Below are 24,778 nucleotides of genomic sequence, written 5' to 3'. Positions count from 1 at the left end.
AAGGTTTAGATGAAACCCCATAATTATAGTGGCATACTGTCACGTAGGTTTCAAGCAGCGAAATAAACAGTGCAGCTCAGGAAAAAAAAAAAAAAATTGGAGAGGCCAAGAACAATGTGTTTCAAGCTGTACTGAGACTTCCCTCCAACCCTTATCCTTTGCTGCTTCGCTGCTCTTCCCAATTCTTTCTCCTAAAACTAAAACTGACATCAATTAAGATTTTTTTTTTCCAATTTAGGAAGGCTTAATAACCTCTTTTTACCTTTAGATTAAAATTTTCTCTCTTAAAAAGTAATCTAAGTGTTTTGAATAATTCTGGGGCAAACCCTTGATTTTCTTTCTAAGGGTCAATGTATCACGGTGAGGGTTCTCCAGAGACACAGAACACAGAATTAAAAAAGAAAAAAAAACACAGGATAGTACTTTTGGTTCTGTGTCTCTGGAGAAAAATATAATACATAAAATGTATATAAAGAGATTTATTTTAAGGAAAAATAGCTGCTGCGATTGTGGAGGCTGGCAAGTCCAAAATTGTAGGGAAGGTCAGTAGGCTAAAACTCAGGCATGATTTCTATATTATAGCCTTGAGGCAAAATTCCTCCTTCTCTGGGAAACCCCTGAAGGCCTTCAATGATTGGATCAGGCCCCCTAGATTATTGAAGGTAATCTATTTTACTTAAAGTCAACTGACTGTAAATGTTAATCATATCTGCAAAATACCTACACAGCAACATCTGGCCTAGTGTTTGACCAAGCAACTGGGCACTGTAGCCTAGCCAGGTTGACACATATAATTAACCGTCTCGGTCAGTGACCCCAGAGAGATCCAGACACTCTATCCCACACTGAAATCAACATGCTGCAAATGAAAGCATGCCAGTCAAAGGTCTATGTGTCAATGATCATAACCTTCATTGAATAGGTCGGATACTATCTACTCAAATCATTTCCCAATATTGCAATGCTCTGTTAAAATAATATTCATAAACTGGGGACAGGACATCTCAGAGTAGACCTATTAAATCCCCCTATATATTTTCACTAATGATCTCTCACTGAGAAGCCAATACCGTTTGGCTTCAAAGCATCAAATAAACCCTTTTTATCATTATAAGAACTAAGCAGTCTGGTTGTCTCAACATTAAATGGTTTAGAAAGTACAGATAAGAAAGTTAAAAGAAATCCTTCCCACTGTTTCAATTAGAAGAAACTACAGTATGTAGATATATGGATGAGGTGGTGGTGAAATAAAACATGTTTTTCATGAGAAGATAAATGAGGTACTAAACTTTATACTTACTGACGTATTTGTTAACTAGAACCAACTCTGACTAAAGAAGGATTATACAATTCTCCGGCATAGTTCTGAAATCAACCTAGAGGAAAGAAGTGACTAACAGAAATGCTAAATTATATGATCATGGTGGGTAGGTTTGAGGTTTGGTCATTTTCATTCAGTGAAGGCCCACACTGAAAAGGATTAGCACATCCATTGTAACTGTCAGCAACCAACAAGAACACCAAAAACCTTCATCTAAATTATACAGGTAAGAGAGAAGTATACTTGGTGTTAGCAAGCCCAGAAGCTTTTAATATTTGCAACTGCTAAGCAAAAGATGTCCCTAGTGCAACAATAATCGCTTTTTTAAAAAAGATATGAAGCATTAATTTCCATGTAGATACGACTAGCAACCCAGTTCGTTTTTTGGTAAATACAGCTTCTTTTAATCTTGCCTGACCCAGGGCCATCGAGATCTTAGGGGGCTCTTATATAGAAATAAATAACATCTCAGAAGGATGAACATGTTGATAAGGACACTAAGGACGCCCCAAACCTCATCTCTAATACCTTATACCTTTCATATTCGTGTTCTAAGCCCTTGCTTTAAAACTCATGTAAACTTCAGACAGGCAACTGAGGAAGGATTATAATGCCAAAGACTTGGTGAACTTCCTAAACCACCACAAATGGACCATTTTACCTTTTATCATAAGGCAAAATGGCTACACTTCCACTGTTGAAGGTACTAAAACCTTTGATGTGTTTAAAAAAAAAAAAAAAGGTTGTTCCAAACACATGCAATATTGCAGTAAAGGAATCAAAGTCATAATAAAAAAAATCTCTCCTCCCTCCCAAATTTTTTTGCTGTAGATAGTACTAGCTGGTTTCCATACAGGCATAGAGGAAGAGACTTGCCCTGAAACCCCTAAAACAAGAAGCACCCCTCTTAGAGCCCAGGGCCAGGCTGCTTCCAGCCCACTGGAAAAAGACCTTGTTCTTGTCTTCTGTTTACAAACAAAAAGAGGGTGGTTTTTGTTTAGTTTGGTTTAAACCAGACCTGTTTGTTTTAAAAACAATTGCAATGATGCAAATTGTTCCGTGAACATGTTTCCAGATAGGTACATCAATACAGAAAACGATTTGCTCTGTACAGCAAAAAGTAACTGCACACTTCACAGCTAGTGTGGAACTCGATTTCACAGGTGTCTAAAGGCCGTATGCCAAGTCCTACTTCTGAAACAGGAGCCAGATGTAGGCAGAACAGCCTTTTTCTCCTTCCTTCTGACATTCTGTGCTCCTCCTCTTCCAAAACCTTCTTGAATGAAACCCTGCCCGCCTTCACAATGACATGTGATTCTAATCACATATATGGTTTAGGATTTGTGTTGCACAAGTTGGTGGATGATTGGGACCATTTTCTTTATTTCCTCCATGCTCAGCGAGTAGCAGGAAAACGTTGAACCAGATCGGTTTGTAAATAAATGACATGACGTTCTCAAAGTTGACTACTTCAGTTACAGCTGGACCGCCAAGAATTCAATCAGAAACGCCAAACTAGTGTTCTTTCCTGTGAGGATTCATTGGATTATAAGATTATGGGGTTTTTCTATTCAAAGGCATTTGCCCTCTCATAGGTCTCCTGGACTAAAAATGGCTCCAGCTCCCTTTTCTCAATTTATTTTAATGCTTCCTTTCTACTGTAGAGCTATTTCTTCTACTTGTATTTTACTTCCTGATACTCTGCCGGGGACTTATGCAAAGTCACTGTACAAAGCATGCGGATGTATCTTTTTATATACACAACGAGGGCATCTTCACAAAGTTTGTGAAACTTCTCACGAAAGTTTGTGGAAGGCAAGCTGTATATGCTTCGTCTATTTTTCTCGTAGAGAAACATTCAGTGAAGTGACAGTGACTTGTGACAGAAATAACAGACCTGGCAAGTCCATCTTTTTGGTTTAAAAAGAATGGAAGTCTGTCTTTCATTTAAAGTGCAATAGGGGCTTCCCTGGTGGCGCAGTGGTTGAGAATCTGCCTGCCAATGCAGGGGACACGGGTTCGAGCCCTGGTCTGGGAAGATCCCACATGCCGCGGAGCAACTAGGCCCGTGAGCCACAACTACTGAGCCTGCGCGTCTGGAGCCTGTGCTCCGCAACAAGAGAGGCCGCGATAGTGAGAGGCCCGCGCACCGCGATGAAGAGTGGCCCCCGCTTGCCGCAACTAGAGAAAGCCCTTGCACAGAAACGGAGACCCAACACAGCGATAAATAAATAAATAAATAAATAAAGACTTTCTCTCTATTTCACTGTCTTTATTAAAAAAAAAAAATAAAGTGCAATAATTCTGTAGCAATCATACTTCAAGAACTTAAAACTTAGAATGATAATATAGTAATAAAAAATACTTTTGAATACCATAAAAATGAAACAAAAATAAGGCAGGAAGGGCTGGCCTGGGCGTCCAACTCAATTACAACACAATCCACGAATCTCACAGGCCAGTGTGTAGCAATCTACTACTGGAAGGTTTTGTGCATCATTTTGGCAGGTGGAAAGCACCACTGTGCTTTGATGACGCTTCCCATACCTGAGCCAAGCCAATGGCCCTGTGATCACAGCTGCAGTCAGGCCTAAATCAGCATTACATTTGTATTCTCATTACGGAGACTTACAATTATAAATAAAAATTTGCTTAAGGGAGAAATTTAGCGTGCCAGGGTACGTCCACAGTTTCAGTGATGCAGTACCAATCCTTAATAATCAGGACCACAATAATTATAACACTTCCTGCTGATGCTGTGTCAGGCACTTATCTATGTACGTTACATGTATCAACTCATTTAATCCTCACCCTATGAGGCTGGTACCACTATCTCTGTTTTAAAAAGGAAGAAACTGAGGAAGACGAATGGTCAAATGACTTGCCCGACATCCCTTAGGTTGTGTGTCGGGAGCAGGGAAGAGATTGCAACCCAGGCGGCCAGACCCCAGAGTCCCAGCACAAAGTAATAGTTTAGCATTATCCCTAAATAACATGGTAGTCAATTTTTGAGACCTATAGCTTCACACGTGCTCAGTTTCAGTATAATCTTGAGGGGGAAAAAAAAAATTAAAGATACTTTCTCCAGGGATCACAGCCATTCCATCTCCCCTACTGCCCTTTTCCTTTTGGTCCTGGATTTTTACAGCTGTGCAGACGCCGGCTGCAAGGAGGAGAAAAGAGGAAACCAGTTCTGCCAAAGGTAAGCTCTCCCTGGAAGGGCTTCAAATCACAATGGATGGCACCACAAAACCTCACAAGCACACACAAATGCAACTCAGAAGTGCGTCTAGAAGTTCTGACACACAGAGCCAGAGATATTCATGTGAGGTGATGTTCAAAGCCATAGATGTGAATAATACCGTTGAGAAAAAATGCAAAGTGAAAAGAGCAGAGGTTACCAGACTGAGCCTCCGGTAGAGTAATATCTAATGAGGAGAAAGAAGAGAGGCGAAGGAAGGAAAGCTTAGCCCAGAGGGTATTAGCCTCAGTGCAGGCAGAAGGCGGAAGGGGAGGGCATCACGGCGAAGGTCATCCTTGTGTCAAGTATTTACAGAGAGAAGAAACAAGGGCTGGTCTCCAAAGCCAGGCATCTGGTGATTAGAGGTCATGGGTCACCATGAAAATCTCTGGGAAAAGTATGTAATTTTCTACAAAGAGAACCCTTTAATTATCTATCCGAAACTGACCTTTCCTTGTTTTGAGGAGGAGGAGGAAGAGGAAGGCAGTGTGACAACAAAGCAAAGTAGACAAAAAGAAAGCTAACTACCTAACATTTTGTCTACCTGAACATATTCAGACATAAAAGTGCATAAATATGTCCTGGAATATATGTGTACATAATACTTGGCTATTCAAGTGGACTCATACCCATATTCACTTCTACCTTTCCTTCAAAAAAAATTACTGGGGTAAAATAAGAGATAACGTGAGTAACCTCGCTAGATTGGGGGCAGTAGTTGTTAGGATTTTCCAGGTGGTTTTTATAAGATACACTCGACATCTCCAAATTAAACCTAAGGTCAAATGGAAGAGCACTAAATAGGAAATGGATCTAAAGTAGTTTTCGACCTTGACTCCACATTGGAACCACCTGGGGAATTTAAAAAATACTGCCACCTGGCTCCCACCCCTAGCGGTCCTCAGATAATTGCCTAGGGTGCAGCGTGGGCATCCAGGTATTTAAAAGGTCCCCAGGTGATTTTTCACTCACTGCCAAGATTGAGAAGCAATGATCTGAACCAATGATGCTCCAGTACATGACCTCAATAATCGGTTCAACAACATAACCGTATGGCCAAGGAGAGAGCTATATTTAACTGAACCCACCAGGACTGTGGGGTGTACTAATTTAGAGCATCTACCATGAATAGAAACCAATCCAGCAGGAATGCAGGAAGCACGCAACCAGGCCGTTTGGTGTCTCTGCCACACTAAAGAGTCCGGTCAGGAGCTTCTGGGAAACAGAGGCCTGGATTAAAATCTTGAAAAGCAGCCCGGTATATTTACTGTAGTCAATTATGCACATTACTGCCACCGAAACAGGCCTTGTGTTGGGTTGTGGGAACACTAAAGGAAGGGGGGTTTCCTTCCAGAATTTCACCTTGGAATTTAAACTTTTCCTAGAATATAGCTTCTTTTGTACTTTAAACGGTGTCAGGGATACAAGGTTTATACATGGAAGGTTATGCCATAGTAAGTAGTAATGCTTCTGTTTACCAGAAAGCCAACTCCAAAAAGGAGGCTTTAATAGCATTAAAAAAGGCACAAAAGAAATTTTAACATATCCCAAATCTCAATATTCTATACTTAAATATACACAGCTTTACTAGCAATGCTTGCAAAGCCCAGTTCACATATTCCAAATGCATTTCACTCAGTTTCCTTTCTGCTTAGTCTTGCATCCCTACATTCATCTGCGCTATCTGGTCAGGTGTGTCAATTGTCAGCATTTTCTCACAATTCTCTTTCACAACTGCTTCTGTAGGAGCTTTCAAGGATGAGGAACTGTTGAGTGCAGTGAATTCTTGCTGTCAAAAATATATTACTCTTCAAATCAAAATTCAAAGTGGCACCTATTAAAAGAAAACCTTATAGATTTTCTCAACTGGCTATTTCTCAAATAAAGATGCTAAGGAGAACAGTAAACAAATAGAGAAAAACCATCTGACGCCATTTAAATTTGTGAACTATAAGTCAGAGCATTTTCAAGAGTTAATGAAGAGGGGACTTCGCTGGTGGTCCAGTGGTTAAAGCTCCGAGCTTCCAGTGCAGGGTAAGCAGGTTCGATCCCTGGTCGGGGAACCAAGATCCCACGTGCTGCATGGCACAGCCAAAAATAAATAAAATAAAATGTGATACGGTTTTAAAAAATTTTTTTAAAAAGAGTTAATGAAGAGGAAGAAAGCACTGACCCACTGAAGAGCTAGACAAACTTTAAAACTGGATTTTCTATGGATAAAGAAGATGAGATTATCTATCTACATATTATATATATATCTACACACACACACACACACACACACACACACACACACACAAATGGAATACTACTCAGCCATAAAAAAGAATGAAATAATGCCATTTGCAGCAACATGGATGCAGCTAGAGATTATCATACTAAGTGAAGTAAGTCAGAAAGAGAAAGACAAATACCGTATGATATCGTTTACATGTAAAATCTATAATATGCCACAAATGAACCTATCTACAAAACAGAAACAGACTCACAAAGAGAAGAGACTTGTGGTTGCCAAGGGGTGGGGTGGGGGAGGGATGGACTGGGGGCTTGGGGTTAGTAGATGCAAACTATTACATATAGAATGGATAAACAAGGTCCTACTGTATAGCACAGGGAACTATATTCAATATCCTGGGATAAACCATAATGGAAAAGAACATAAAAAAGAATGTATATATGTGTATACTGAGTGACTGTGCTGTACAGCAGAAATTAACACAACATTGTAAATCAACTAGACTTCAATAAAAAGTTTTAAAAAATGGATTTTCTAGAAAAAAGTAAGCCTGAACATCATACACATTTAGCATATAGAACCTTAGACCATGCTCAGTGATTAAATGTCCAAAGACATCACCAAGACTTTTTACAAAGCTCTGCAAGTACACTTCAGTAACTGAGAACAGATACTAAATACCGGGTTTGACAACATAAATTCTGCCAACAAAGAGTAATCCAGACAATAAAACAAATTACAGCATCAATATTTCCAGCTTTCTAACTGCAAAAAACACCAGAAAAGTTATTTCCAAATTCTGGAAAGCCGTATCTCAAGGGATTAGAAGACAGACATTAAGGAGGAGAAGAGAATTTGGATTGGCATGGGATGCAGTGGATGAGAGCACTTCTGTTCATAATCAGCTTCAGAAGGCAGACTCCACAAGAAATAAATACTATGGGGAAAAAAAGGAATAAAGAAGCCAATGACATTAGAGCCAAATAAAAACTCCACATTATACCCGGGCTCTGGGAGCAACTCTACCTCCACAAGTTTTCCTAGTTCAAGTGAGCATCATTCAGCATCCCTAAGGGCACTATTTTACTTTGAGGTGATTACATCGCTTTACTAAAAGAACTTGGTGAAATGGCTAAAAAACAGAACTAAACATAACAACATCAAGTGTTGGCAAGGAGGCAGAGCAAGTAAGACTCACATACATTGCTTGTAGGAATGCAAGATTGCACAGCCATTCCAGAGAAGAGTTCATCAGTTTCTTATAAACATACACTTACATATGAGTCAGCAATTCCACTCCCAGGTATTTCCCTTAGATAAATAAGAAAAACCTGTACATAAATGTTTACAGCAGCATTATTTATATCACCAAAGCCTGGAGATAACCCAGTGTTTCTCAGTGGGTGGATGGATTAATCTGTGGGACTTCCTTACAATTGGCAAACTACCACCAATAAATATTGATACACAAAACGCGTCTGAATCTCAAATGCATTATGCTAAGTGAAAAAAATTCAGACTCAAAAGTCTATATGAGAAGATGTGGTACATACAGTGGAATATTACTCGGCCAAAAGGAATGAAATTGGGTCATTTATAGAGACATGGATGGACCTAGAGTCTGTCATGCAGAGTGAAAGTCAGAAAGAGAAAAACAGATACCGTATGCTAACACATATACATGGAATCTAGAAAAATGGTACAGATGAACCAGTTTGCAAGGCAGAAATAGGGACACAGATGTAGAGAACAAACATATGGACACCAAGGGGGGAAAGCGGGGGGGTGGGTATGAACTGGGAGATTGGGGTTGATGTGTATACACTAATATGTATAAAATAGATAACTAATAAGAACCTGCTGTATAAAAAAATAAAATAAAATTTAAAAAAACAAAGTCTATGTGTATGATTACACTTTTATGACACTCTGGAAGAGGCAAAACTAGGATGGTGAACAGATCAGTGGTTGCCAGGCGTTAAGGACAGGAGAACCTGATTGCAGAGGGGTGGCATGAGGGAATTCTCTGGGGCAAGAGAACTCTTCCGGATCAGTATCATAGGGGTGGTTACATGACTATACATTCGACAAAACAATGAACTGTACACCCCCTAAAGCAGTAAACTGTACGCAAATTAAAAAGTTTTAACTAGAAAAATTTCAAGGGGGGACTTCCCTCGTGGCGCAGTGGTTAAGAATCCTGCCAATGCAGGGGACATGGGTTTGAGCCCTGGTCCAGGAAGATCCCACATGCCGCGGAGCAACTAAGCCCTCGAGCCACAACTACTGAGCCTGCACTCTAGAGCCCACGAGCCACAACTACTGAGCCTGCGTGCCACAACTACTGAAGCCCACGTGCCTAGAGCCCGTGCTCCGGAACAAGAGAAGCCACCGCAATGAGAAGCCCGTGCACCGCAACGAAGAGTAGCCCCCGCTCACCGCAACTAGAGAAAGCCCGCGGGCAGCAACGAAGACTCAGGGCAGCCAAGTACAAATAAATAATAAATAAATAAATAAATTTAAAAAAGAAAAATTTCAAGGATTTGGCATTTTTTCCTTTCACCAGTGAACTTTATGGAGGGTCTTTTAAATTGGCTATCTTTACTTTCCAAGTGCTAGTCTATTAATCAAATAATCTGCTACATCCCCTGGAATGCCTCTTCTGGGGGTGACCAGTGACTACTTGGTAACCACGCCAATGGGTTTTTTTCCCTCTTCACTCTCTGAATCCTTGACCTCCTCGTCCCTCTCCCTTGGCAGGTAAGGCATAGCTCAATTATGCTTTTCCTGACTTTCTGGCTTTTCCACCTTCTTTGCTGGTTCTTCCTCCTCCTGTGCTTGAAGTGTTGTCTCATCCCCTTTCCATTTTTCTTTCAAAACTCTCCTCACCCTCATGGCTTCAATCACGTTCCCCTTATGGAATGAATCCCAGAGTCCCAACCTGTTTTTCTCCTTATTCCCATCCTTCCATGTGCCCATTAGACATTTCTACTTACACACCCCCCTTGCATCTCAAATCTCCATGTTTAAAGCAGAGATTTTTCTAGTTCTCCTACCAAAACCAGGTCCTCCTCGTGACTATTTTCACGCCACCCCTAAACCAACGAGCCAAACTTAAACCTGGTGTATAATATTACATGTCAACTTTTTACCTGTATCCTTTGACACATGCCTCTGTAGAATCTTGAATTAACCATTCTCTTCCCATTTCCACTGCCATGCCATAGTGCTGGCCCAATGCCTGCCCAGAAGACTTTTGCAGGAACTTCAAAGCTAGTCTGTATGTAGCTGAATGTGCCCTTCTTAAATCCCTCCTCTAGTCTACACTGCTACTTCAAAATGAGGATCACATGGGTAGAATACCGATCACCTCACTATCACCAGAGATTTGGCTAACCTGCCTGGTTATGCATATGTTCCTCATACACTCTCCCCTTCCCCCGCCCCGTGATACCCTTCCCAAAGCAGCAAAAATCAATCAAGCGAATGACTTTCCTAGATGAAGGGACCATGCATTCCTAAAAGGTACAGCTGAGCTCTTCTGCTAGACTTTGCAATCAAGCTTTCAAGATCCATGGGTAGAGAATTACCTAATTTATCGCACTTTATTAAAGATATGTTATCCTTAGGAATCATCAACATTTCCTCACTGCCTGCAGAATCATGTACTAACCTCTTAAGCTTGATCACTCCACAATTTGGCCTCAGTGTGCCTTCATTCCTAATCCATCTTCTAGACTCTTTCATGATGAGCCTCACACAACTCAATATGACCAAAACTTTGCTCTTTTCCACATCTGCACCTTTATTTTTCTCTCTTTCCTCCATTCAACTTTATATGTCATTTACCCATTTTAAAAATTTAAATTACTATGCCCAGTACGTTTTCCATGATGAAAGACCACAGCTAGAAGTAATTCTTTCTTCACTTAACTCCTCATAACCTGCAATTATTTGTGAGTGATGTTTTCCTTTTGAAATCCACGGATCATGTCTTCATCAACCTTTCAGTCACCATAAAGCTTTACAGAAGGTACATATTTCTTGGTCAAATTATGCTAAGCCTCAATATTTTCAATTCTTATAACAATATGAGACCTGAGTTTTAAAAAATAACCCATTTCAAATGATTTTTTGTCATGCACCAGGAGGCAAAGATGTCAGATTTTTTTTTTTTTTAGAGAACATGCCAATACAAATTAGTGTTTCACACACATGCCTAACTAATGATATCAAATAAATGCACTCTCCTGAGCACAAATGCCTCATCTAATAATACTTTCCTCCTACTTCGCAAGATGCAAAGGTAAGAGCCAGCCAAAATATAACAGGAAAAAAGTTATCTATTCACTTGGAATGAAGCATTAATAGCTTTAGGACGTGAATTTCAAAACAATGAGTCTAATAACAAATTGTAGTCTGACCCCCATCTAACAATTTTTATTTGCAGATATTTGTAGACCCTGAAATCTAAGACCTTAAATATCACTTTTTAATTTGGAAAAATGCAGTGAAGGGTCATGATCCAGATCACAAAAAAGGCCCATGTTCTTCCACTGCACTGCCTGCTAAAGAGAGAATAAGCCCAATTCCAGGTTCTATGTCATTTTCCCCAAAGGAATAGCAACAGAATTCACAGATTATAGGCATTAACTTATTCCCTGTGCATGAAAGTGTGCTCTTATTAGTTAGTCAAAAGCAGCTTTAACTTTGGTCTTAATTCAGTAGGCTTTTTAAAAGGAAGTTATTAAATTGAGAAATTAGCCCTGCACACTTTCACAACTCTCAAGCACTAGCATAAGATTAAGTACACAAAGCCTGGGCAGAGGCAATTTTGTGAATTTCAATCTGTTACTCAAAATAATAATTTAAAAAGGACTTGACATCCTCTAGTGGTGAAATTGAAAACTTGTTTCCAAGTCAATTATTTTTCTCAGTTCTTGCCTACCTTTTGTTATTGAAATATATGTGGAAAGAACTGTTCATTCTCAAGAAAAATTTAAAAAATCACCATAAAGAATGTGACTTGACTACCTTTGAGTAGAAAATATATACTGATAGAAATAGCTTTTAGGGCTTCCCTGGTGGCGCAGTGGTTGAGAGTCTGCCTGCCGGTGCAGGGGACACGGGTTCGAGCCCCGGTCTGGGAAGATCCCACATGCCGCGGAGCGACTAGGCCCGTGAGCCACAACTACTGAGCCTGCGCGTCTGGAGCCTGTGCTCCGCAACCAGAGAGGCTGCAATAGTGAGAGGCCCGCGCACCACGATGAAGAGTGGCCCCCGCTTGCCACAACTAGAGGAAGACCCCGCACAGAAACGAAAACCCAACACAGCCATAAATAAATAAATAAATAAATAAATAAAAATTTTTTTAAAAAGGGTATAATATCTCTTTAAAAAAAAAAAGAAATAGCTTTTAAATGTTGAAAGAAATATGATTTTTATATGTTACCTTTCAATATTCTTAACAAATGTCTCATTTTATAGGTCATATACTGCCAATTTTCAACCCATCTTTGATACACATACATACATATGTATATAATTATGAACACATTACAGGTGTTATTTTTATAATCACCTGAGATTCTAAACTAAATTGCCCTAAAATTAGACCACAGTCTTTGACAGGGACAGAAAAACTAAGAGAGACATTTAAGAATGGGCCCTACCGGCTAACAACCAGTCCTAAAAAGGGAAGAAAATGAATCCCTCAACAAATGTTGCCATTTGAGGTGGCAATTTTCACCTCTTGATGCTAACAAAAGACAGAAATCCCCACCCCACCCCCAAAAAACCCACCTCAATACAATCCTGTAATTGTTAAAAAAAAATAATGACTTGCAGCATTTGAATGTTATAATGTGCAATATGTCCATAAGAATAAAGTACTACATTGAAGTCTGATACTCAGGTATAGGTCACATGTTTTAAATATATGGAAAACTTCATAAGTTGTTAAAATTCAAGCAGTCCTCACTTGTACACTCAAAATATCGCTACCTAGATTTAAATATATATATATATTTTTTTCATCTTTCTTCTTTCTTTGACACCTGCTCACACAGGTGCTCTGAGCACGAAAAACCTTAATAGTAATCCAGGGCTAGAAAAATAGGAAAAAGATGTGAGCCGGCAATAAGTTTTAGTTAAATTATAAAGTACAATTATTCGAAAGACCATTTATAAAATTTGTCCCTTGGAAACTGGAGTTTCTAGGTAGAGATGTGGAAGAATTGTTTTCTATGAAGGAGACGGCAGCCAATTAAATTGCCCTCTTCCTAAAGAAAATATTTCACTGACGGCCACAGGGTTGATTTGTAGGTTAATTGTTAGAAGCACGACCAGTTCGTTAGTTAACGTGCTTGGGCACTGAATAAGCTAGTTTGTAGTTCACTTACATCTGAACAGCTTGTTCATGTGCAGATTCTAGGAAGTGTTTATTATTTATTTGAGCAAAAACTACTGTGTACAGAAGCAGTTTTTTTTTTTTTTTTCTTTGTGGGGATTAGGCACCAAACCATTTATATTCTCAGTGAGGATGCTGCCCTCCTGCTGCCCTCTCTTGGGGGACCGTAACCCTCAGCACCCGGCTTATCAAGTTCCCTAAAGCAATTACAAAGGCACGTCCTCTAAGCCACCCCTTCCCCACCCCAAACGAAAATAATGACCTGCCAATCTTTCAAACATTTTAAGACAAAATAAACCACCCTACAGGAAGTAGCGTGACTTCAAAGTAAACAAGTTCAAGAGCCCTTGTCTTAACCTCAGGTATTTTGGTTGGAGGGATTAAGTCATTAGTCTTTAGGCGCCCAAACTCTACCTGGCAGAACAGATACATCATTTGCAAATACTCTTATATTTTTTGGACCTTTCACATTAAAATAAGCATACCTTCTAAGTCAATACCTCTTTTTTGAGGGTGGGGGGAGTCTTACATTTAGATAACAATTGTTTCCAATTATGTGTACGCAGAAAACACAACACAGCTGGGGAGCCTGCAATTTGAATGTCTTTTTAACATAAGAAACTACCTCACCGCCCCCATCCCAAGTGTAGGAAGGTACCAGAAACAGTTTACTGGCCAAGAATAGAAGAGGGGACCAGGAGAGAGGGGTGGATCTGCAAGAAAAAACTATCGCGAGGGGGAAAATCGGCTGCATATAATAAAATGGGGGAGGGGAGGACTTCACGCTCTTGGAGATGTGAGCTCCTGCCCCTGCCTCTGGCGTGGAAGTTGGGAAGAGGGGGTTCCTCAACACAGCGCCTTGAGGAGCCGAGCCAGCGTTCCCGCCTTGGGTTGGTGCACGGACTAAAAACATGAACGCCGAGGACCCTTGTTTCAAGTCAACGAATCTCTGAGCCACCCCACCCCCCAGCACCTGCAGGCCCCATCATCCTGCAACCAGCCCCTGCCTCGCGACCCCAGATCTCAGAACTCTCGTGAGCCGGTCGTAACTGCGGACCCCAGGGCAGGGGTCGGGCGCTGCTCACGCGCGACCATCGCGCCGGGCTACCCCGGCACCCGGTGCGCCGGTTAAGGCCAGAGAGTTTGCGCAGAAAAGGGTAATCCTGCTAGCCGTACCTGGCCGAGGATTTTCCGGCTGGCGGTTTGGTTTGGGGGATACGATTTTCCCATTCAATTTAATTAGACCCAGCCCGGCAGGTGGTAGAGGGGCGGCCAGCGTCTCTCCACTTCCTCCTCCCGCCCGCGCTCCCTGGCGCGTTTCCACCTGTTTGGGGTAAGTCGAGCTGGAGCGCAAGAGGGGCGGCCGGCACTGCGGCCGGGCACCGGCGAACTTGGGCGCCGGGGCCGAGCAGCCGACGCGCGGAGGCGGAGGGCAAGCGGGCTCCGAGCCGGGGTGCGCGGCGCGCCGGACTGGCCTTTCCGGGCAGCGGCCGGGCGGGGGAGGGGAGCGCCGGCGCCCCGCGCGAGCCCACTCCCCCCACCCCCCCACCCCCCGACCCCCACAGCCCTGCTCGCTCTTCCCGGCCCGAGCCCGCCGGACCACCACCTGCCCCCACAGCTCATTCACCTGTTTCGCTCTGCGCAGCGCCATCGCCGCCCGTGTGGCGGTCGCCGCCAGCTCTCAGGTCCGCCATGGTGCTCCGATGACGCTCCCGGAGAGCCGCTCCGCCCTCTTCCTCGGCTTGGCTCCCGCCGGCCCCCCCGCCTGCCAGGCCCCCGGCCCAGACAGGTGAACGCCGTCAGGGAAGGGCGGAGGGAGGAAGGAGCGAGCGCTCGCGAGCCCGAGGCGGCCTGGGCCCGGCGCGCGGGCGCGCCCCCTCGTGGGCAGGTGCGGCGTGGCAGCCACTCCGACTCACGCGGCTGGGTTTCCTCAATGAGAGCGGGCGGAGCCAGGCACCTGGGCCGCGAGCTTCAGGCCCCGGCTGCCCGCACCTCGAGGTCTGGAGGCGGGTCGGCGACGCTTGGTGGCGCTAGGAACTGGGACGGTCTGAGGATCAGACAAAGTGAGGCGAGAGCGTGCGGACGCTCTATTCGTCTCTGAGCTCTGAAGCAGCCAGGTCAATGTTAGTTTCGCCAGGACTGGCGTTCATGGTGACAGCCGCCAAAGAGTATGATGCCACGTGGAAAGCCGAAGTACACGGGCTGGATTCCACACTGCGGTCCGGTCTCCATTCTGCGTTTTAGGACGCCATTGTTGATGACCAGTCTTTTCACCAGGCTTCTATATCTGATGAACCCCAGGGCATACAGCTTAATGAAACTTGTGCCCAGTAGGCAACAAGTTTCTTTTTTTAAAGAAACATTATTAGCTGCGGAGAAACCAATTTCTGCTCTAATAAGCAAATAAACGTTAAGCAACAAAATACTGAGGAAAAAAAAATAGCCTGTATAAATGGAAACATAAAGGAACAAAACTGAGCAGCGCTCAGTTCTGCCTCGTTACACAGAGATGTACTCCCACAGACTCGGTTGGCTGAACACAAACGGCAAGCTCCCAACAGTTTAAAACCCTTTCAAGGACTTAAGCAGAATCTAGTGGACACCCAAGCGTGCCTGAGAACAGTGTTGGATTTCTCGCTAGGGTGACAATTCTTACCATCCTTGCACGCACATCCTGCCACTGAGCCCAGCAGTGGACTGGTTTTATTTGGTTTACTGGGTCACTGGCTGACTAGGCAGAGGTTTTGCTTAAGGGACACGTGCTGTGGTTTGTAGTCCTGGATTTTCCCTTAGTGCCATTTCTACAGTGAACTAGGCAAACTGATCATTTAGCAATATGATCTTCCTAAATCACATTCAAATACCTCTTATCACACTTCTAATCGATAAAAATAAAACACCAGGTGGGTGGAAGTAGTTTCAGACCTCAGCTTGGGCCCAAGCAAAGATATATTTCACTACATTGTCACCAGAGTTTAAGACACTTTCCTGTGAACATCAGAAAGACTCCCTTAGCTGAATTTTGAGAGTTGAACTCTCTGGAAGAACCTTGGGAAAAGGAGGTGATTTGTTTTCAAAAGGAGGTGTTTGTTTTCTGCTATACCATTTACTGAAGTAAACCAATGAGTTCTTTCTTTGACTCCCCACCCCCCAAAATATCGAAGACTAATTGGTGTTTTTATTTGTATGGGTGTTTGGTTTTTGGGTTTGTGTGTGCTTATCCCTTCTCTCATTCTTTTGATAACTTATGTTTCAGTTTGTCACAAGTTACACAAAAATAAATGCAATAAGAAACATACCAAAATTCTTCACTTGGGCCCTGTACGGACTTTGCATTCCAAACCTCACGCGGTGTCTGTAACAGTTGCGTGAATGCAGGAATGGATGACGTCCGTTAAATGTCACACACCACCACGTTGTGCTTTCTGTTGTCCTTTACTTACAACATGGAAGCCATCTGTCCTGAGCTCCCACATCCATCTCAGAATCTCACGGAATCATCATGATTCCCTTTCCCGGGGAGGAGCTGAACTTGCTGCCACCCCCTCCGCTCCTGCCTCCTTTGAAACTTCATCCCTCTTCCCTACTCCTCGAGTGCCTCCATTCAAGGCGCTCTGCCCCAACAAACACATTTAGGAGTCTTTGATTCAGAACATTTCTTCCTTTGACTTCCCACCCTCCCAATCTCTTGTCATACGTTTTGTTCACCAAAGGGTATACATGTGTGGACTCTGGTGCCATCATCAACTTACCATCTTTGTTTAACCAGCTGTGGTCTTTCTTACCTGTCTATAAAAACCTTCTAGGTCACAAAATCAAATAACCTGTTATTATTTTTTAATCCATCATTCCCTTAGACTTTCTGCAGCCCTCGACCCTGATCGTCTTCCTCTTGGCTTACACCACTGGCCTGGTTTTTTTCTCATTCCTCTGTGACCAGTTCTTTTGTCTTTTTGTGGACTTAAATTCCTCCTCCTTCTCGACTTGTCCCCAAACTTCCCTCCTCCCCAAATCTTAGGCCCATAACCTTTCTGCTCTACTCTGTTTCTCACAGTCCTCATTTACTATTAGCTCCATCCAAGTGACTCCTAAATCCAGAATCAATACTCTTGACCTCAGTCCTGACTTCCACCAATACATTCTCAATGGTCTCCGCACATTCTAGCACGATGCCCTGCCATTAATTCAACATGTCCCAGACCAGCACCGCCTCAGACTTGCCTATTTTTGAATCCTTCTCTCACTCACATACGCTCAACATCTGTCCTTTCGTTTTCATTGTCATCACTACCCAAATCCGTGTTCCCAAATCTTGTCAATTCATTGTTCTAATTCTACCTTCTCAATTCCTATTGCTCTAACTCCTACTAGACCCTCATTCACATCTGAAACAGTCTCTGAACTGCTCTGTTCAACTTCCGTTCCCCCCCATTTACCCAACACAGCTTTACCAGGTTAATCTTCGAATACACAGCTACTTTACACACACCCACTCCCTTGCTCAAAAATACTGAGTCCCCGTTTCTACATAATTAAATACTAACTTCACTTCCCTCCCTGACCACCCCCCAATCACATCCTGAGTTCTCTACTATCCCATTTTCCACTTTTCATCTCTATAATTTATATTTCCAGCCAAGTAAGAATTTGAATGAGTTAAACTTTTTGTATGCTTTAATGCAATATAAAAGTTGTTCACTTTCTCTAGAACACGTTGAAAATCTCTTTCTGCCTTTGCTCTTGGAGCTCTCTGCCCAGAGCGACTTCTCCAGTCCTGACTAATTTAATAATTCCTTCCTTCCAAGGCCTCCTCAGTGAAGCCTGTTCCACCTGCCCAGGCTCCCAGCAAGCCTGTCCTCTGAACCTCTCCAGGGCCTCTGAGCTTGCCATTTGTCCAGCCTTTAACACAGACTAGATGTGATTTGTTACTGCAAATCTGTCTCTTCAATCTGATACGAATTACTTGGTGGCAGGGACTTTGTCTTCTCTTTCTCTATAGGTGTCCATAAAGTCTGGAGCCATCAATTATTTGATTTGTTGACAGACCGCAGATGTCCTTGATGACACACGTGCCTTGCCTGCATTCTGAACTTGATGGGCTTCACGTATGTATCTCTCTCCTCCTGCTACAGCGCCTCACACAGAGTAAGCATTCCAGTGGGTTCGCAATAATTCCTCACTGTCAGACTGTTTCATGTGATGGCTTGGGAATGAATGAAACAAAATATGCAATGACAGAATTGGGAGAGAGAGGTCAAAATGTGGTTAAAAAGAAACACTGGATCTACTTTCCCCAGCAAATTCCAGTTTTGTTTCTCTAATGAGACTGCCGCCAGCACCCATGCATAACTGTTTTGTTACAAACCATCTTTCTGGGTTCAGCTCTGGACCTTCACTTCTCTGTAAAGCCTTTCTTGACCCCCTCTGGCAGTTAGATGTAACTATAGCACTTACTACATGTACTGTTGTTTTATTGTCCTGATTCCACCTCTGACAGTGAGCTTCAGGGGCAAGAACTGTGTCTTCTTCATGCACAGAATGCAGTACCCAGGACGTATTTAATAAGTACTTTGGAGTGAATAATGAGGTAACACTAGCAGGCAGCATCGCAGTGTTCACTATCTGCTAAGCATTGCACTATGCACCTCACCTGCATTATTTTATTTAAATCTTACCATAATCCCATGTTATTTCCCCCGTTTCAAATGAGGAAACCAAGACTGGGAGAGGTTAATTAGTTTGCCCAAGGTCACCAGGTGAGTGGTAGTTTTGCTCCAGGCCTGCGTACTTAGACTCTTGCTGCACTAAATGAACAATGAATAGTAACCATCTGACTGCCACCTCAATGGAAAGGGGCTGTCCGTGTACCTCTCCAGGTGTCACTTGGAATTAGGAGGTGGGGCTTGATAGTTTTAAGTTATCTGTAGAGCTTTGTAAAAAGACCTCTGGGCCCTACCCCAAACCAATAACAACGGTTTCTCTGAGGTGGCAGCATCAATATGGTTTTTAAAGCATCCAGGTCATGATAATGTGAAGCTGGGTTGAGACTCACTGGCCTAGATGGATGCCAAAGGCCTTTTAATGCAAACCTTTCATGAAAATGGGGCCATAATGGAATTGCCTTCTTTTGTGACTAAGACCCAGAATTCTGGAAAAAAAAAAACAAACAAAAACAAGAATTAAGAAAACCTAGTGATGCTAGTCTGGGAATGTATTATGAACCATGTAGGGATAGTGGGATATTTGCCCATAGATATAGGGTAAGAGGAAGATCCTAAGGGGAGATTATATCATTAAAGAGTCGGCTGAAGATGGGTAGCATGATCCTGTATATGGTCTAAAAAAAGCACTTTACCATTACAGGTGGGGATATGAACTGTGGCTTAATGAAGAAGTTACCCTGTGTTTCAATATGAGTGAAATGATATATCATTTAATTTATACCTCACCTCCTTTGAGATTTCCCCACAGGACACAGGAGGCAACTATCTGTCCTCAGGATTGGGATGTAAGAAAAAGATGCACCTATGTTGTTGCAAGTATCAGATGAGGACATATCAGTGAGAACTTTTCGCATACTCTAATGCAATATACAAAAAATATATTGTATGCTGATGGGACTTCCCTGGTGGCGCAGCGGATAAGACTCAGTGCTCCCAATGCAGGGGGCCTGGGTTCGATCCCTGGTCAGGGAACTAGATCCCACACGCATGCCACAACTTAGAGTTCGCATGCCACAACTAAGGAGACTGCAAGCTGCAACTAAGGAGCCGGCAAGCCACAACTAAAGGAGCCCTGGAGCCGCAACTAAGGAGCCCACCTGCCGCAACTACAACCTAATGCAACCAAATAAATAAATGAATATTAAAAAAAAAAAATATATATATATATAGTATGTTGATTTTTACATAGAAGTAAAGATGCCTCCTGTTTTATCAAAGACTGTTCTGTATGGATCAAGTCATGATACAGCTCTGATATTTCTATCTTGCATAATAAACAGGTTCCTCTGTATTTAAGAAATTTGTTTATGTCATTCATCCACCTAGGAGCTTCAGACTTCATCCTATTCACATGGGCAGGCTTATAAAATATAATACGTATCTAGCTTAAAATTAAAATATTTCCCTCAAATATGAGAACTAAAATTAAGGGAATAGAAGATGCAGTGTTCTCCATTGGGATGCTATTTGCAGCCCCTCTGAGGTACACAATAGTCATCCATGGTAACTTGGGGCCTTGAGAAAAAGACACTGACTTTCTTTTATTCTGTTTTTCCACGTTCTCTCTTTTACCACTCTGTAGCCCTGAGGAATGACTTGGACGTCAGTTGTTCTTTGACTACTTGAAGAGAAGACAGATTCTATTTAATGTTAGAGATGAAGAAACAGAATTTTGACACAGTAATTATCTAGATTGCCAAAACAAAATACGAATTCTTTAGAATTTATCAAAACAGTATGTCGAGAGTCTTTTTACTTTTTAGAGTAAATATGACACAAGGGGTAGCTTTAGAACAAGCTAACGTTACTAGGATTCAGGCAGGTGCAACTGGTACAGTTCAGTAGTACATAAATGACTCAAACGAATGTACTCTAGACCGGAAACTTAAGTTACAAAATATAGTCAATATTACAATTAATACAGGTAAGTAAAAACCATTGCTCTCAGATTCTGCACACTTAAAAAAAAACCCCATAAACTTTATACAATAACCAAAATCACGCACTTCTACTCAAATTATTAGGGCATATTACAAACACATATAAGCCTAAAAAGTTATGGTCACATTTTGGTTTTGTTCCAGTGATGCACAATCACATGAAATGTTCTATCCGTTTCGTGTGAAATAAACATTTGGCTGAAGTGCTATAGCTGCTGAATTAACAATATTTCCATACAAATGTTCAGACTAAAATAATCCCAAACATCGCAGTGTTTAGGATTGTTCTGAGAGTCCTTACAAAGAGTCCTTATGAATCATAGAAGTAGAAGCAGTTAGGAAATTTCTAACAAATTTAGAGTAAACAAATACTGGATTTAAAGTGCAGCTTCTTTCTCCTCTCCCTTCGATTCTCCCTCGCCTAGAAGATCAGGTCTGTATTCGTTTTTAGAATCTCCGTGGAACGTTGGAAACAAATTGAGCGACAGTCAAGTCTGTTTGTCTCGAAAGTCAGTGACGGCTTTCCACAGTGTACACAGCATCCCTCCCCTGTTTAAAGACACAAGAACGTGGTGAAGCGATCACTTCATTTGAAACAGTGCCCTTGAGATATGAAAGTGACTTCTTAGCTCTCAGTGGCTCTGATCAGAACATGAAGATCCCAAAGTCTTATCAGTCATTATGTATTCTTTTTGTGTATATTTTCTCCTCATCCCTCCATGCCTTTCCTTTCCACTCCCACAGACTACCAGGGCCCAAAGCATCATTTTAGACTTTCCGCACTTTTGAAATGTGTCTTTCTAGAGGTGGGTCAGAGTAATAGTTATGTATGTGCTTGGCCTGATGGAAAAACCAAATTATTATAAGAAACCGTATCAGATTATGGCAGGTATTTGGATGGTAAATCAGTACCTCATCCTGATATTTCTATTAAGCATGACACAATCATGAACCAAATTAGAGCATTTGTTTAAGGCAGCTTTAGAATATCTGTATGGTCTTAATCTGATATGTTATCAAGAAAAGTCTTCCAGCTGACTTTGCATTTACTGATATAGACACATTGCTTATTAGAGCTCCCAATAATAGCCTTCTACAACTAACTCAGGTTTCTCAGAGCAGCTGAGAACCAGAGAGCTTTACCCAGGACTGTAGAGCTAGTTAGAGCTAGGTAGCAACCCAGGACGGAAGGGACCCAGGCTTCCTGATCTCAGCCCAGTGTGCTTTCCATCATGATGAGACTGAATAGAAAGAAAAGTGGTACCTTAGTCTCAGGCATTTTAAATCGTCACGTGTAACATAGTAGAGAACATCTACTAGTGAATAATCCTCAGCCAAAAACTGTGGAGAAAGTAAAATATGCACAAAAGTAAGATGTTTTATGTACTTTCAATAAGTAGCAAACTATCCATAATGTAAACGTTGGCAATAATGAAAAAAAAATCTAAAAGGAAATCCACTAAAGACATAATCTTTTTGGAATTATTAGAAAAAAGTTCCCCCTATTACAAAATAATTACAAAGAAATACATCCATATGCCTTCCAGGAGCATAAAGATTACAAGCAACACAGAATTTCTGATTGGTTTTCTGATGAATAGGTAAGACTTGCTTGTAATTACACCTGCTGCTTATAAAATAATGTTTTTATTTAGGGTGTACTGTTTTGTAGCTTTATTTTTCTCTAGTGGATAAAAAGTGTTGCTTACACTTAATTTCTGATAAAAGGTACTTTCCAATACTTACTACAAAATCAGAGTCCTGAATTTAAGTGAAGCTTTTAATTCTAAATCTTTTAAGAAGGGCAGTGATTTAGTGGATCATCAATCACTACTCCTTAATTTTGATTTGAACCTAAGTTAGAGGGAAAAATATATATATATTTTTTTAAATTAATTTTTGGCTGTGTTGGGTCTTTGTTTCGGTGCGAGGGCTTTCTCTAGTTGCAGCAAGTGGGGGCCACTCCTCATTGCGGTGTGCGGGCCTCTCACTGTCGCGGCCTCTCTTGTTGCGGAGCACAGGCTCCAGATGCGCAGGCTCAGCAGTTGTGGCTCACGGGCCCAGTTGCTCCGCAGCATGTGGGATCTTCCCAGACCAGGGCTCGAACCCATGTCCCCTGAATTGGCAGGCAGATTCTCAACCACTGCGCCACCAGGGAAGCCCAAGGGAAAAATATTTTGATGAACTTGATTGGATACATTATTTCCCATAGGCAAGAGAGTCCTTTAAATTTATATAATTTGTTATGCAGACTTCTAAGGAGACCCTAAATTTTATTTAGTGGTCCAATAAATTATCAAGTCAAGAGAAATACATCTTTATTCTTAGTTGTTTAAAAAATTTAAATATAAAACTGAAATCAATGTAATATTGTACTGAGGCCCTTTCTATAAAATAATAAAAATGTAACCTCTTACTATGTATATATGTGTATACATATTATGTAATCTTAAAACATAAAGAAATGCTATTCATGCTGACTACAAAAGCTCCCTATAGGGAGCAGAGATGAATTAGGTTCTTATAGACATAATATAGTTTATATAGAAAGTGTCTGTTTCTGCCATAAGTTCACTAACTAGTCTAGTTTATTAAGTAGCAATAAATAGCTGCTGCCCAGTGGAGTCTAAGAATGTCACAAGAGAATTAAAAAGTTAACAAACAAGAGAAAGAATTAGAAACAGAAGAACTTTTTTCTTTCAGTTCTGTCTTGATTTTTCCTACTTTTTATTTTCAACTCAACAACATAAAAATCCTTAGGCGTTCTGGACCACAGAGCTTTCACCTGCCTCTGCACATTCTGCACCTCTACTTCCAAAGAGTTTTCCCTTCTCATCTGCCCCCCACCCCAGAACATACATACAGATAGTGTATTCCTACATACTCCTTTAGACTTCAGCTCACTGGTCATCTCAAAAAACCTTCCCCAGCTTCTCCCTCCCTCTGTCTCGTAACACTTGATAACCTTTCCTTCACAGAATTGACCACGACATAATTGCACTTGTATCTATGGGATTATTTGATTATCATCTGCCTACCCTGGTCTGTGAGGGCAGGGTTGGGTCTGCATTTCTCACCAGTGTACCCCCTGTGCCTAGCACATAGTAGGCACTCAACATTATGAAACAAAGTGAAAGAATGCTTGTCCCACTGAATGTTTTCTTTACCCGACTTATAGTGTCTTCATCGGCTCCATTTTCTCTCAGCCATTCAGTAAGTTCAGAATCTTCAGTATTTGCGCCAGGAGAATTCAGGTGACACACAGGCAACCCAGGAATATCTAGAACAGCATTGAGGGGAGGGAAGGACGCTCTTAGCTTCAGCTAACAGAGGTCATCTGAGACCCTCCTGGTCAACATTTATTGATACTTTAAAAGATTTTTCTCTATCAGAGTATAATTAATAGAAACCATTGAGATTGGTAGTCTACATGATAATATAAATAAAACTCTTTAACACTGCTTAGTATACTAGTAAATGGAGAGTCAGTAACAATAATTAATGATACTCCCACCTTATAGTTTCGTATCAATTTTATAGCTTCTTAGAATAAAATGGTACACCAAAATTGTACTGTGTTTTTCATGCAACGAAGATGAGCATAATTAGCAGAGAGCCATATAATTATAATAATCTCTTTTTCCACTATTTGCAATATGGAAGGACCATATATCTGAACAAAAAAAATATGAACTTTATTTTCCTCTAAACAGGCTAAATAAGATTGTCTAAAGATTATCTTTCATACTCAATTCCTCACAGAATAGATTTCTTCAAAGTTCCATCTGACTTTTTTAAAAAATTGAGATATAACTGACATATAACATTGTATTAGTTTAAGGTGTATCCAATTTATGACTTTTTATTACTGTATCTTGATTCTGTTTAAGCCTTGTCAAGTTATAAGG

General features: G+C 41.5%; 2 protein-coding genes across 5 annotated transcripts in view; both read right to left on the bottom strand.

The window, feature by feature from the left end:
• Positions 1-14,941, bottom strand: part of MAP7 (microtubule associated protein 7) — a 161,098-nt gene extending 146,157 nt beyond the window's left edge. For both annotated transcript variants that reach the window (XM_059941126.1, XM_059941128.1), the window contains exon 1: positions 14,835-14,941. In XM_059941126.1, coding sequence (XP_059797109.1) covers positions 14,835-14,901 — 67 coding nt within the window. In that variant the 5' untranslated portion in view covers positions 14,902-14,941. The remainder of the gene's footprint in view (positions 1-14,834) is intronic.
• A 5,712-nt stretch (positions 14,942-20,653) lies between these two features.
• MAP3K5 (mitogen-activated protein kinase kinase kinase 5) overlaps positions 20,654-24,778 on the bottom strand; it is a 221,493-nt gene continuing 217,368 nt past the window's right edge. For all 3 annotated transcript variants that reach the window (XM_059941122.1, XM_059941121.1, XM_059941124.1), the window contains 3 exons: positions 24,038-24,150; positions 22,135-22,211; positions 20,654-21,419 (listed from right to left, as the gene is read on the bottom strand). In XM_059941122.1, coding sequence (XP_059797105.1) covers positions 21,359-21,419; positions 22,135-22,211; positions 24,038-24,150 — 251 coding nt within the window. In that variant the 3' untranslated portion in view covers positions 20,654-21,358. The remainder of the gene's footprint in view (positions 21,420-22,134; positions 22,212-24,037; positions 24,151-24,778) is intronic.

This window comes from Balaenoptera ricei, chromosome 12 (genome assembly GCF_028023285.1).
Source record: "Balaenoptera ricei isolate mBalRic1 chromosome 12, mBalRic1.hap2, whole genome shotgun sequence".
NCBI classification, from domain to species: domain Eukaryota; kingdom Metazoa; phylum Chordata; class Mammalia; order Artiodactyla; family Balaenopteridae; genus Balaenoptera; species Balaenoptera ricei.
Note: the sequence above shows the minus strand (reverse complement) of the source record. Positions and strands in the feature narration are given on the sequence as shown.